This window comes from Dromiciops gliroides, chromosome 3 (genome assembly GCF_019393635.1).
Source record: "Dromiciops gliroides isolate mDroGli1 chromosome 3, mDroGli1.pri, whole genome shotgun sequence".
NCBI classification, from domain to species: Eukaryota; Metazoa; Chordata; class Mammalia; order Microbiotheria; family Microbiotheriidae; genus Dromiciops; species Dromiciops gliroides.
The window spans coordinates 569,894,907-569,910,070 of record NC_057863.1 but is presented as its reverse complement, the minus strand read 5'-3'; the positions used below and the strand labels follow the sequence as shown (position 1 = coordinate 569,910,070).

At 38.4% G+C, this 15,164-nt stretch overlaps 1 protein-coding gene across 1 annotated transcript in view; it reads right to left on the bottom strand.

Moving 5' to 3' along the window:
- The window catches only part of SETDB2 (SET domain bifurcated histone lysine methyltransferase 2), a 101,270-nt gene that overhangs the window by 61,535 nt on the left and 24,571 nt on the right, over positions 1-15,164 (bottom strand). The window contains exons 3-5 of the mRNA XM_043993721.1: positions 14,968-15,093; positions 14,382-14,447; positions 11,132-11,231 (exon numbers count right to left, since the gene is read on the bottom strand). Coding sequence (XP_043849656.1) covers positions 11,132-11,231; positions 14,382-14,447; positions 14,968-15,093 — 292 coding nt within the window. The remainder of the gene's footprint in view (positions 1-11,131; positions 11,232-14,381; positions 14,448-14,967; positions 15,094-15,164) is intronic.

Sequence of the window (15,164 nt, the reverse complement as noted above, 5' to 3'; positions counted from 1 at the left end):
CCCAATATTGTCATTCTGCAAGCATTACAGACCAGGTACTAGATCTAGACAAAGGAACCAACTCACTTTTTCTTGCCCCCACATCTAGGAATGCTAAAGAGAGACAGAGAGAGGCAGGCTGACAGACACATGGACAAGCCAACACAAAGATACACGCCCAGTCACAAGAGTGAAGACACTCAAACCAGACCCAAACTAGTAAGGGAGACTCAGAGATCTAGTAGTAGCTGCTGCCATGGCTGCTCTAACTACTCTCAGCAGTGCTTCTCCATCAACAAAGCTGTCTCACTTCTCAGTCTCTGCTGCTGATTCTTCATCCATGCCACCCACATTAAATGGAGGCTCCTCCTGGTGGGCCCCCTTCTGTCTTTGCTCTGTCCTGTTTCACTTACAGATCTCATCCGCTCCCATGAGTCTATGCAGATGATCCCAAGATCTATATATCCAGCCCTACTCTTTCTGCTGAGCTCTAGTCACACATCTCCAACTGCCTCTTGGACATCTTGCACTAGATGTCCCCACACACATCTCAAACCCAACATGTCCAAAATAGAACTCTGTCTTGTCCCTAAAACCTCTTGTGAACTCTGCTCTTAATATGGGGGGGGGGGTGTAGGAGGTGAAAAAAGGGTTAACAGAAAAATCTAAGACCTAAGCTTTAATTTAGATATTAGCTCCAAAAGAGTCAGACCCCAGTTAATGAATGGATAACTTATAAGTCAGGATACTGGGTTCTCGTACCCACAGAAATCAGTACCCATAATGGGACCATAAAGGATCAGGTGAAATAACAACAAAGGAATTGACAGCCTATAGAAATTCAGATTAGAAATAAAAGAAAAATGAAGGTGTTTTGAAACTAGCCATGGGAACCAGAAAGAGACATGCACAGAAAAGGCCAAATTTGCCCCCAGATTCACCTTATGATGTGTAAACCCCCAAAACACAACTCCATTGAAAAAGGTACCTGCCTTGGGAGGGCTGTCTTAGGACCCCAGGAACTCCAAACTAGGATAAGCCCTCCCTTGTACCTCCCCAAGGTAGAGATTATTATAATGAGACTTATAGATTAATTTATCTATACTACAAACATAACTGTCTTTCCTTTCCTTATTTGAGAGACACCTTTCCACTATTCTGGTTCTCTCCCTGTGGTCACCCACAGTATTGTAATAAAACTTGGGAAACTGAGTCACTGATGGGAAACTGAGTCACTGAGTCTTGTAATTCTTTTGGGACAACTTACAATCAATTTGACACCAAATTCTATCCCACATCAGAGGGCACCCTCATTTTTTCAGTCTCTCTCTTCCCTAGCTCCCTGCTCCGTCTCATATACCTCCTCTTCTCCCTACTCACAGAGCCCCAACTTTAGTTTAGGCCCTCATCACTGTTCACCAGAACTACCAATAGCCCACTAACTGGGCTTCCTGCCTCAACTGTGACTGCAATCCCTCTTCAATTCATATGTCAAGGTAGTTTTTCCAAAGTGCAGGTCCAACCACTTCACTGTCCTGTTCAATGGCAGCTACAGTGGCCCTCTATAACCTCCTTACCATTATTTTTTTTGTTTTTGTTTTTTTTTTTATTTTTAGTGAGGCAATTGGGGTTAAGTGACTTGCCCAGGGTCACACAGCTAGTTAAGTGTTAAGTGTTTGAGGCCAGATTTGAACTCAGGTACTCCTGACTCCAGGGCCAGTGTTCTATCCACTGCGCCATCTAGCTGCCCCTCCATTATTTTACCACAATCATACAATGGTAAACTAAGCTCGTTCCCACCATTTTCTTCTGCTATCACAAAAATCTTTCAGCACACACTGAAGCCTCAGCCCCCCCTCTGTCCGTGTGGCATCCTTCCCTTTGTTTTGTTCATTCTGTACACACACACTTGTCCCTCCACACTCAGCTCTCTGAAGCTTTGTGTCACTTTGTTCTTTGTTTTGGCTCAGGCCATTCACTGTCAAGTGACTTGTACACCTAGGGTACTGGGTAAATAATGAATGGAGTGTTTCACTTCCCTTTTCATTTTGCCTGGACACAACAGCTTATGTTTCACAACTAGTGACTCTAGCATCTCTTCCATTTCATTATTTGTCTCCCCTGCCCTCGTCAATTGGTATTTTCTTAGGTTTTGATTTGCTTTCCAAGAGGGTGAGGGAATGGAGTATTAACACTGCTGAACTACAGCTTTTCATCTCTGGGACCAAAGGATGACTTTCAAATAAATGCCTCAGTTTTCAAACAATTATTATTTGGAAGCTACCCATTGCATGAAGAGTTTTGAGTTCAAAATTATTCTAGTTTAAATATCTTAATATTTAGGTGGAAATGAAATTCACTTATCAGGAAATTAGAATGCCAAAGATTTATACTAACAGTTGCCTACCTAGCTTAATTTACTAATACTAATAATGAAAAGGGAACAATACAGAACACTGTGAAGGAGACAGGCAGAAACATGGAAACTCCATTAAAAATTATGATTTCCTAAAAAAAAAAAAAAAAAAAAAAAAAAAATAGAGCACCGGCCCTGGAGTCAGGAGTACCTGAGTTCAAATCTGGCCTCAGACACTTAACACTTACTAGCTGTGTGACCCTGGGCAAGTCACTTAACCCCAATTGCCTCACTAAAAAAAAAAAAAAAAAAAAAAAAATTATGATTTCGATTATGCCACTGGCATATATTATTATTCCTTTCTTTTTCCCAATCTTAATAGTATTATATATTTTTTCCAGTTACATGTAAAGATAATTTTCAACATTTGGGGGGGGGGCAATGAGGGTTAAGTGACTTGCCAGGGTCACACAGCTAGTATGTGTTCAGTGTCTGAGGCCAGATTTGAACTCAGGGCCTCCTGAATCCAGGGCCAGTGCTTTATCCATTGCACCATCTAGCTGCCCCCCTCACCCCCGGAAGCATTTGGTTTTTTGTTTAGAATTTTATTTTCCAAAATATATGTACAAGCAAATTTTGACATTAATTTTTTAAAACTTTGTGTTCCAACTTCTCTTCTTCCCTCCTTTCCCACCCCCCCTACCCCCAAGAACTCAAGCAATTCAATATAAGTTATACATAAATAGTCATGCAAAACATCCCCACATTAGCTAGGTTGTGAGAGAAAACAGTTAAAAACCAAAATTTCAGATTAAGGAATTGTCAAAGGAAAAAAAAATGTGTTTCAATCTGTTTTCAGATACCATCAGTTCTTTCTCTATAGATGGATTGCAAATTTCATAAGTCCTTCAGGGTTCTATTGGATCACTGCCTTGCTGAAAATAACCACGTGCTTCCCAGCAGATCATCTTACACTATTGCTGTTATTTTGTATACAGTACATTTCATTCTGCTTCAGTTCATATAAGTCTTTCTAAGCTTTTCTGATAGCATCCTGTTCATCATAACTTTTATGTAGTACCTTAAACCTGACAAAGAATTTTCTTCACAATAGCCCAGCAAAGTAGGTACCATACATTTTGCCATTATAGTCAATCATCATAACTGTTTCCCTCCATCCTATTTCCTTCCCATGATATTTACTCTATTTTCCATCTTCTTTTACCCTCTTCCTCCTCAAAAGTGTTTTACTTCTGAATGCCCCCTCCCCCACTCTGCACTCCCTTCTTTCACCCTTCCCTCCTTATTCCTCTTCCCCTCTTACTTTCCTGTAGGGTTAGATAGATTACTTCTCCCAATTGAGTGTGTATGTTATTCCCTCCTTGAGCCCATTTTGATGAGATTAAGGTCTTTGAGTTAATTCTGTGTTCTACATTTTTCTTCCTACCTCCCTCCTCAACCCTCCCTATGAAATCAAGCAATTCAATATTTTTATGCAGAACATCTTCACCTTCCTCGAAAGTGTTTTGCTTTTTACTGCTCTCTCCTCCAATCTGCGCTTCCCTCCTTCCCCTCATCTTCCTCTCCTCCCACTTTCCCTCAAGGCAAAAATATATTATTATATGCATTTGAACATATAGCAACATTTGTTTCTGTAAGATTTTTAGTTCCAAATTTTTCTCCCTCCCTCCCTTCTCTCCCCCCTCCCCTAAGGCAGAAAGCGGTCTGATATAGGTTATATATATACAATCACATTAAACATATGTTTGCACATAAAGCTCTTTCTGAAGCTTCTCCTTCACTGAGGTTCACTTCAGATCATGTTATTTTCTTTTCTTTTTTTTTTAGTGAGGCAATGGGGGTTAAGTGACTTGCCCAGGGTCACACAGCTAGTAAGTGTTAAGTGTCTGAGGCTGGATTTGAACTCAGGTACTCCTGACTCCAGGGCCGGTGCTCTATCCACTGCACCACCTAGCTGCCCCAGATCTGCACCCCACCCCTGTCATTCTTCATCCTTTCTCAAGCTCAGTAGTCTTCTTGTCCACCCTACCCCCTACACTTATATTGGGGCATGGGGGGTGCAATCACTGAATATTAAATGTTGGTTTTCCAGTTCATCAACGTCCTTGACTACCATGATCTGATGTACCCCCACTCTGTCTCAGTTACAAATGACGCTGGGGATATACTTGATCTTATTATCACCAACAAAGGTTCCAAAACCACAATCCAGAGCTCTGAAAGTCTTCTACTGATCACAATGTCCTGTCCTTCCACCTCTCCCTCTGTCTTACTCTTCCTAAACCGACTCATCTTCACTGAAACCTCTACTCACTCCACCCTCCCTGCTCTCCCACCTGGACTCATTTTCCTCAATTCAAAACTTTGGTCCTATAATCCAACTTTACACTGTTCTCTACCCTCAAAGACCTCACTCCCTTGTCCTATTGTTGTTCACCCCTTTCTTAACCCTGATATTATCCCCATCACCTGCCCTTCTATTTCTACTACTTGTGTGCTACTGAAAATTACTGGAGTAAGTCACACAAGTGTGTTGACTGGGGTCACTATACATTTATGTTGTCTAATGTCAACTGGATTTCTAGAGAGAAATCTAAGACCATCTATTATGACCTCCTTTTTACCAATTCTACAAACCCTCACCATTACCCCCATTCCATCTTTTGCTCTAATTTCTGTGAAGAAGCAGTTATTTTTTGCCAAGGTCAATCTGTCTACTTGTGCCTTTGAAACTATCCTCTACTGTCTTTGTTGGTGGTTTGATCCTATGATAATCCCTTCTCTTTACTCTTCAATCTCTTTTTTTTTGCAGGGCAATGAAGGGGTTAAGTGACTTGCCCAGGGTCACACAGCTGGTAAATGTCAAGTGTCTGAGGTCGGATTTGAACTCAGGTCTTCCTGAATCCAGGGCCAGTGCTCTATCCACTGTGCCACCGAGCTGCTCCTTCAATATCTCTTTATCCATTAGATCCTTTCTCGCTCCCTACAAAGATGCAGAGATCTTCCACATCCTTGAAAAGACCCAGCTTGATTCTGCCATTCCTCCGAGAGATGCTATAATTTTCACTCCCTTGATTGCCAAATTTCTAGAAAGAGCTGCCTACAATCATTGTCTCCATTTCCTCAGCTCCCATTCACTTCTCAATCCCTACCAATCTGGCTTCCAACCCCAACACTAGACTGAAACTTCTTTTTCAACAATTTCTTGGGGTCACTAGGCAGCACAGTGGATAAAGCACGGGTCCTGGATTCAGGAAGGCCTCAGTTTAAATCCGGCCTCAAACACTTGACACTAGCTGTGTGACCTTGGGCACCTCATTAACCTTTATTGCCCTGCCCCCCCCCCAAATCTGAATTGCTTTTCTTAGTCTTTACCCTTCCTGTCTTCTCTGAAGGGTCTGATACTGGTGACTGCTTTTTCCTCCTAGCTACTCCCTTTTCTCAAGTGGTTTCTTCTGCTACTTGTTGGACCCCTTTTCTTTAATGGATCATCCATATCATACTGTTTTCACCTGGATACACATAAGGGCTCTGTCCCGGGACCTCTTCTCTCTCTGTGGCTGAGCTCATTAGCTAAAATCTTTACACAGATTAAACTACCATCTTTACACAGAATGACACCCCAGTCTACTTGCCTGGCCCTCCTCTCTCTCCTGAGCTCTGGTTCTATATCACCAGCTGCCTGCTAGAGGCCTCTACTTAGAACTCCTCTATGCAGCTTCTATTCAACATGTCCAAAAGAGAACCCATTCTGTTCTCCCCAAACACTAACTCCAAATGCTTAAGTACAAGCAATAAGGAAATAAAGAATTATTTGCTGAATTCTCTGCTCATTTCCCACCCTCCCTAAACAAGGGAGGCAAATAGGGGGAGTTCCATGAGCCAGGTAGGCAGTTATTATGCAAAAATATTATCCTGCTGCACATGAACCAGGAGGGCACATGATCATTTCTCCTTTGCTTTAAATCTGAATGAACTAAACACTACAATCCAAAAAGATCAATTACTCTTTATCATATACGGTTGCATCATGTGACAAAAGTATTTTCTCTGGGGGGAAAAAGAGCAGATATAGATACTTTACTTACAGTGTGCAGTGATATAACTTATTGATAAACATCAACTTGGTTTTTTTGTTTTTGTTTTTACTTTAGTGATAACATAAATGAAAAGGACCTTCTCATCAAACTAAGAATTGGAGAAATAATTGGTTTTGTCTATGGTCATCAGTGCCTTAGGTCCCATCAAGATAGCAGAAATTCAATTAACAACCAGCTTTTAGTTTTGTTTGTAAAGTTTAAAATCTTTTGTTTTCTAATATCTTTTTCTATTTTGATTTTCAAGATTATTCTTTTGTACTCATGTCTTTAGTTGTATAGTCAGTTCATTAATGCTTTCTTTTCCTATTTATTTTAATGCATGCTCTCAGAGAGATTTTTTCCTCTGAAGATTATCTTAGCTTCAAAGAAATTATGGTACACTGTCCCATCATTATCATTCTCCTCCCTATAGTTAGTTTCTGATTTCTTTGACTTACCGATTATTCAGATGTCACTACTGTCTCCATTTATCTTTCTCTTGTTAAAGGATGTTTGCTATTCCTAATTTTTAAAATTTATATTTTCTCTATAGTACATAGTCTACTTTTTGTATGGTTTAAAAATTTTTTTTTAATTTTTTTCTCAATTATGTGTAAAAACAATTTTTAACATTTGTTTTTTAAATCTGGAGTTCTAATTCTCTCCCTCCATTTCCATCCCCTTCTTGAGAAGACAATTTGATACAGATTATACACGAGTAATAATTCAAAATCTATTTCCACATTAGCCGTGTTATAAGAAAGCAAAAACAACAAAAAAAGAAAAATAAATTTAAAAAAAAAGAGTATGCTTTGATGTGCATTTAGACACCATCAGTTCTTTCTCTGGAGATGTATAACAATTTTCATCATAAGTCCTTTGGAACTGTCTTGGATCACTGTATTGTTGAGAATAGCTAAAACATTTATAGTTGTTCATAGTATAATATTGCTATTACTATACAATGTTCTCCCGGTTCTGCTCAAATGACTTTGTAATCATTTCACATATGTCTTCTCAGGGTTTTCTGAAAGCATCCTGATCATCTTTTCTTTTCTTTCTTTCTTTTTTTTGGGGGGGGAGGGTGGGGGTATGCAGAGAATGAGGGTTAAGTGACTTGCCCAGGGTCACACAACTAGTGTCAAGTGTCTGAAGCTGGATTTGAACTCAGGTCCTCCTGAATCCAGGGTTGGTGCTTTATCCACTGTGTCACCTAGCTGATTCCTGATCATCATTTCTTATAACACAATATTCCATCACAATCATACACCACAACTTAATCAGCCATTCTCCAACTGATGAGCATCCCCTCAACTTCAAATCCTCTGCCACCACAAAAAGAGCTACTAGGTCTTTTTCCTTTTTCTTTGATCTCTTTAGGACAGAAATCTAGTAATGGTATACAAAAAGGTATGCGCAGGGGCAGCTAGATGGATAGAGCACCGGCCCTGGATTCAGGAGTACCTGAGTTCAAATCCAACCTCAGACACTTAACACTTACTAGCTGTGTGACCCCGGGCAAGTCACTTAACCCCAATTGCCTCGCCCCCCCCCCCCAAAAAAAGTATGTGCAGTTTTATAGCCATTTGGGCTTAATTCCAAATTGCTCTTCAGAATGGCTGGATCAATTCACAACTCTACCAACAGTGCATTAGTTTCCCAATTTTCCCACATCCCCTCCAACATTTGTCATTTTCATTTTCTGTCATATTAGTCAATCTGACAAGTTTGAGGTGGTACCTCAGAGATGTCTGAATTTGCATTTCTCTAATCAATAGTGATTTAGAGCATTTTTTCATATGACAAGAGTGCTTTGATTTCTTATTCTGAAAACTGCCTGATCATAAATTTTGAAATGCATGATCCATTTTTTTCTAAAGACACTATGTGGTACTGAGTTTTATGTTATGTTTTTCAATACTCCCATTCAGAAGATGCCATAAATCTTTCAGTTAAGTTTGTTTCTATATTTTTTGTTAGCTTTGTCCAACTCTGAGACAGGAACACTAAAGTGTCAGAATTATTGTGTTACCATCAGGGACCTTTTTGTAATTCAGTTACATTTCTTTTATGAATTTAGAAGTTATGTCACTGGCAAATAAATATTTAGTATTAATATTCATTCACTGCTATTATTAGGATAAGGAAATTAAATTCACTCAGATTCAATAAGAATTTGTTACATGCCAATGTGGCCTTGGGGTTCGGAAATACCTAGGGTTTTAGTCAAAAACCTTTTTGATCTTAACCTCTGCGTCTTGCTTTTGATATCAGTATAAATAGAAATATCAAATTCTTAACCTGATCAGGAGAACAAAAATGAGAAATAATTTAGTCTACCTCCATTTGACAAATGGAGCCCAGAAAAGGGATAGGTTCATAGATTTAAAGATGAAAAGGACCTCAGGGGTTGTCAAATCCAACCCCCTCACTTAAAGAGATGAGGGAAGTAAAACACAGATGAGAAGTCACTGTTCTATGGTTATACAGCTATTAAGTGTCTGACGCAGGATCTGAACCCAGGCCTTCCTGATTCTAAGCCCAACAGCCTACACCCACACTACATTACCTCCCTGCTACCCCTCTGCTCTTATACAGGTCCAAGGTGACACAGGTAGTATGTAGCAAGGCCAAGACTTGAATGTTAAGTCCTCTGTATCCAAACCTTGTGTTTTCTCCGCTATACTCTATTGCCTCTTGTCAGTACAAGTGAATGTGCTTGGAAAAAACTGAAAGCTTATTAGAACAATTATTAAGGGTTACTCATAGGCAAGAAGAGCTACTTGTGAAGTCACGATAATAGAATAAACAAAGGAGACATTTTGCCTCTTTATCAGGTAAAATCAATGTGTTTTTAGTTATCACCCCAACACTGACATTCAAACAATGAATGAGCCAACTAGAGACAACCCAGCTACCTTGCTGGAGATGCCATATGACTACATAAAACTATGAAAACTCTATTTCTTCCAAAATGTTTTTCTACCTTTAGGTTTCTGTCAAAATGCCATCCATTCCAATAGTATGAGGAGGCTGCTAAATAAGAATTTGACTTAGGCAACATTAACAGAAGTATGGTATCTTAAAAAATAGGAGGGGACAGTTCCACTCTATTCTAGTCAGGTCTGCTTGTATTTAGGATGCTATGTTATATGTTATGTGCCACATGGTAAGAAGGACAATGACCATCAGAAGAAGAGAAAAAGGAGGACACCCAGAATGGGGAAGAGTGTGGAAATTATCTCATATGAGGATTCAGCCAAAGAACCAAGTATATTTAACCTGGAGAAGAAAAGATTAAGGTCAGACAAGGAAGCTGTCTTAAGATACTTTAGGATTACATGCAAAAGAGAGAGTTAACTGTTGTTCTATAGAGCAGATATTGGACCAAGAACAAGAAAAGAATTTGGTTAATTATACGGAACAACTGTTTAGTAATAAAATGTACTTCAATATCATGCACAACCCATAACTGAAAATGACTCAGGAAGAAGCTGACCTTTCAGTTCTCTTCCTTGTGAAGAATCCTATGATTCTCATTTAATCCCATGGAGGGAGCTAAGGCACACAACTTCACAGAGCTTCTTGCTCCGTGGCTGCTCTCTACTCAGAGGAAAGAAAGCACTGGGTAAAATTGTTTTCATAACCTACTTAAATGTTTGGTTAAGTAATTAGAAAACCTTCAAAACCTTGGAGATTTCTTAGAAATTATTTTTATAGGCTTCTTATTTCTTTTCAAACAAAACTGGGATATTTATATGCTTATTTTATATTTTTAAAATAAAACTGACCCTCACAAACAAATTTATATTGAGAATGTTCATCATTTCAATATTCAAACGTAAAAAAAATTAGGCAATCACTTGTTAGCTTTCTTTCCTGAAAGAATACAAGAAGATGTGTTCTACTGCCAAAATGTTGTTTAGAAATGTCTGTTGACTGAGTACCAGAGCTTAAGTTAACATACGGCCTGACTGTAGACCAATGAGCTGAGCCAGATTCCTGCCCTGCACTCGCCTCCTCTTACCTGGAGAACTCTCACCAACACAGGGGCAACAATAGGAAGAAGCAGTCAGAAGAGCTCAGCTCAGTGACTTCCTGGCCCTGGCCGGGGATTGGGGGGAGGGGGGAGTGAGGGTACTAACCTTTTTAAGCCCTTCTGCCTTTCTTCTACATTCTTATTTTATAAGAAAGGACACAGGAAAAAAATGATTTCTCAACCAAAACCCACAGGTGACCATTTTAATACTTTTCACTGTGCCATTAAGATAAACAGAAAAATCATAAACTAAGATATTATGATTAAGGATACAGAAATTGGAATAAACTTTTACCAGAAGATTGTGACTAGCACCTGCCACAAATAATGTTCAAGTGTTATTTTTTTGTTTGTTTGTTTGGTTTTTGCCAGGCGATGAGGGTTAAGTGACTTTCCCAGGGTCACACAGCTAGCAAGTATCAAATGTCTGAGGCTGCATTTGAACTCAGGTCCTCCTGAATCCAGGGCCGGTGCTTTATCCACTGCGCCACCTAGCTGCCCCCTCAAGTGTTATTTTTAAAGCCTTTCTGGCAAACAAAACAAAAACCCATCTTTTACATGCAAAATCAACCCCAATTTCAATTTGTAACAAATTTTCTTTTTTGAGGCACAAAAACATTCATTAACTATACAAATAGATTTAAGTTATATACATACAAAATCAAGGAGTCTTCTGAATTGGAGTCTTCTTGTGAAGTTGGAGGTAAAACACTTGATTTGCTTTCTTGCTCACTGTCTCTGTCAGTTATATCATCATCTATGTAAAGAATTCAAATGTGAATAAAAACCATGCCAACATAAAAATAATTTCACTGTTGTGACTGCTGAGTATCCTGAGATGTACAACCCAAGAAAGACCATAAAATTAGGCCAAAAAAACCTACCACTAGATAGTAAAGGTACACAGTGGAAAAAATTTGGTATAGGCTTAAATTTGCCCTCCTGCTTAATTTCATCCCACCTATAGTACAAAACAAATACTCAGGCTAAGTATATATTCCATTCATGCATATAGGTGTAAAACAACATAAACTTTTTTTTTTTTTTTGGTGAGGCAATTGGGGTTAAGTGACTTGCCCAGGGTCACACAGCCAGCAAGTGTTAAGTGTCTGAGACCGGATTTGAACTCAGGTCCTCCTGACTCCAGGGCTGGTGCTCTATCCAGTGTACCACCTAGCTGCCCCACAACATAAACTTTAATTGCTGTAACCACAACACCATAAAGGGCCACATCATAGAATGTTTGTTTCAGGAATGTCTACACTGCTATTTGTGTATCTTTCTCTCTCCTAAAATGTGTTTATCTTTTATGTATCCATCTCTATCTGCTTATGTCTGCTCTTTTCTTTTTCTGTATCTTCCCCCTTGGCATCTGTCTTCATTTTTTACTCTTGTTCATCATCTGTCACATTTATCATTTATATGTTCTATGTTAATTTTTAAAGGCATGTGTGTTATATTTTACAGTATCATACCATTTAAGTAATAGAAGGAATCTTATTTGATTCCCTTATTTTATACTGTCATACCCAATCTATGTAATTATTTTACACTGATCCTCTGGTACAGGTTAACTATACAGAAAGATCAAGTAAATAAAAGGTTAGGGGTGTGTGTGTGTGTGTGTGCATGTGTACCTCCATTACACCATGCTGCTTCATATATATACACATATAAGGCAACATAGTAGACAGAGAAGTGGCCTTGGAGTCAGGAAGATTAGGCATCATATTCTACCTATGACACATCCTAGATGTGTGACCCTAGATAAATCACTTAAACTCTTAGTGATTCAGGCAACTGTCTTGCATTTTCAGTTGCTAAGCAAGTGCCAATGTATGTTGGTAGAGGCAGTTTCTTTTTCCAATGCACAAGCACACATATACACGAATGTAAATAATGCTTTAAGGTTTACAAAGCACTTAAACACAGATCATCTCATTTGCTCCGCATGGTAACTCTGTGAGACGGTGCTATTGTCCTTACTTTACAGACAAGAAAACCGAGGCTAACATCATAAATGAAGTTAACATCATTTGCTCACTGCCCCATGACTAGTACTAGTAAGTCCTGGGGCCAGGATTCAAAATCAGGTCTCTTCTGATTCCACCCCCGGCATTCCTTTATCTACACCAGATTGCTTTTCCAGTAATCCTGTGAGCAAAGAAAGTGCTTTGTAAACCTAAAAAGCCCTATATCAGTTATAATTATTATGATGAAAATGATTAATAAATGAATCCCATGAGGCATAAGAAATTTGATTAATTAAGCAGAAGAAAATAAATTTAAAATATGAGAACTACAGAGGTACTAGAAAATAAAACAGTTAGAAGAATTCCATGTCTGTAAATAAGAATGTCATTTTTTTCCACATTAATTTTTCTACAGGATACATGAAAATGTATTTTTAATACATTGGAATAAAACAAGATTTGCAGATAAGGTGTCAGAAATGGAAATAATTTAAACCTAGCTTTTCCATTAATAATTAAATAGGAAGGGGGTGGTTTCAGTGCTTTCCTTTAAAAAATATAATCATCTAGTTTACTTTCATAATATAGGGCACAGATTACATTTACATAATTATAGGTTAGTGAGCTATATCTTAAGGAGTAATCAGTGCTTTAGGCCCACCTTGGGGAACCCTGAGTTCTATTTCTGGCTCTCAGTGACTTATAACCTCAAGGTCATAAGTCATTAGTCCTTCTAAACCTCAAAAAAGCAATATTTACTAACAGAGAAATAAATCAGGAAAGATTAGGATTTATTTGTAAAAGGTTATTTTTAAACTAGAAAATATATCTCTTGGACTGATGAGAAAGATTTAGTGACATACTTGCCTTTAATTTAAAAAGTAAATTTTAACATTTTCATCTTTTAGGAAAAGTTGTACAATTTATGTTTTAAGGAAACAAAGCTGCTCTTTCCATCAGTGATACTGCACCTATCTTCTCTTGTCTCCTATACTTCAGAGTCAGCATCTGTCTGGTGGTATAAAAAACCCAGACACTCTCCATTAAGGTTATAGTTGATACTTGATTGCAGCAGCTAGCTACAAAACATTACTATGAAAGGTGGTGAGGGTGGTACTTGGTTGGAAATGCACTTTAATTTCTCTGGCTAAACTAGGGTTTTTGATCGTTTGCATTTTACAAGGCAAATTATAATATATAAGGACTTAGTAGTCAAAAAAGTGCTTTTAAAAAATTTTAGTGAAGCTTGACCATAAGTTCACAACATTTTGAAACAGAAGTCACAAAGAAAAATGATTTGTGTCTGCGTTGTATTCCCTCGGGCAGAAAAAGTTTCATTCTGTCTCTGTAACCCACGGTCTTGCAAAATCCCTTGCAGATGGTTGGTGCTAAACAGTGTTTGCTGAACTGAAATGAATTAGAAACGTCTGAAATTATGATGATAATCTGTTCAACATTTTGTATTTCCTTTACATCTGTTAACCCTTGAGCAAATTCACAATGGAAGAAAAAAACTTTACATAGGCCAAGTCCCTTAGAAGTCAAGTTAGCAAGAGTTAGGAAGAATGAACCTTAATAACCTTGAACCCCACCACCTCCCACATCTCAACCATAAAAAAAAACAACAACAACCCAGTGAGGGCAGGGAGATAGTAATAGTATGGGACCCATAAGCCTTCCCTGTTAAAAAAGGATACTGTATATTGTTATTGTATTTTGGGGGGAAGGGAAAGGGGAAGACAGGGGATAGGACAGTTCCTAGTGGGAACTGAATGTGTGGGAATCTTTAGTTTATAAAGCAAATCATAAATTATATGAATTCAGTAAAGTGGCTCTAGCACTGTATCTCTTGTTGTCTTTAGTGAACATGCCACATTACAGTTGTCTGGCCCGCGAATCACACAAGAGAGGGTGTTAAGATCAAACATACATACCGTTTATTGGTAGTAAAGTGTTCCTTGTAATTGCTTCATTCACCAGAGTCATGGCTTGAATGTATTCTGTGATGAAAAAAAGAGAAGGGGGAAGCATGGGGAAAGAATGGGAAGGGCTGCTCAGTTCTTGATAAATATAACAAATGGTAAAAGCATCAAGAGAATACCTAATTCATAAAACAAAACAAATGGCTCAGGATGGAACTAAATTTCAGAAGACCAAAAGAATGCTGATGTTGGGGCCAAACTCATGACAGTTTAAGATAATTTGCAGACTGAATAAATGAATTAACTGAGCAAGTATAACATGAGCTTTTCTTCCAAAAGACCTCCAAATTAGGTTGTTTTAAATGGCAATGTAATGCTAAAACCCCAGTAGTTTCAAGAGTAAGCCCCAAATGCCCCATACATGTTAAAAATAAATGAGCCACCAAAGCAAAAGTGATAAATGCTATAAATTATTTTGGTTTTCTCCAATGGTATTAGGGATAGTTTCATTATAACTGGAACAACTGGCCACACTGGGCAGTCAGCTAATTCAGGTCTTTCATTCAACTGTTCTTGAATTCAAATTCCTAGTTCATACCTTGATTTGTAGCTGACCCATCTTTGATCTTTTGTTTGAGTGACAGCAGTACATTCTGTACATGCTCAAATATCATGTCTACTTTTCCATCCTCTTCTAGACCCCTCCAAAAAGCTTTTGCATCACCTGAAATACAAGTATTTTGTTAAAAGTGAAAGAAGAAGATATCTTGGGAGGGAAAAAAAATCAGAGAACTT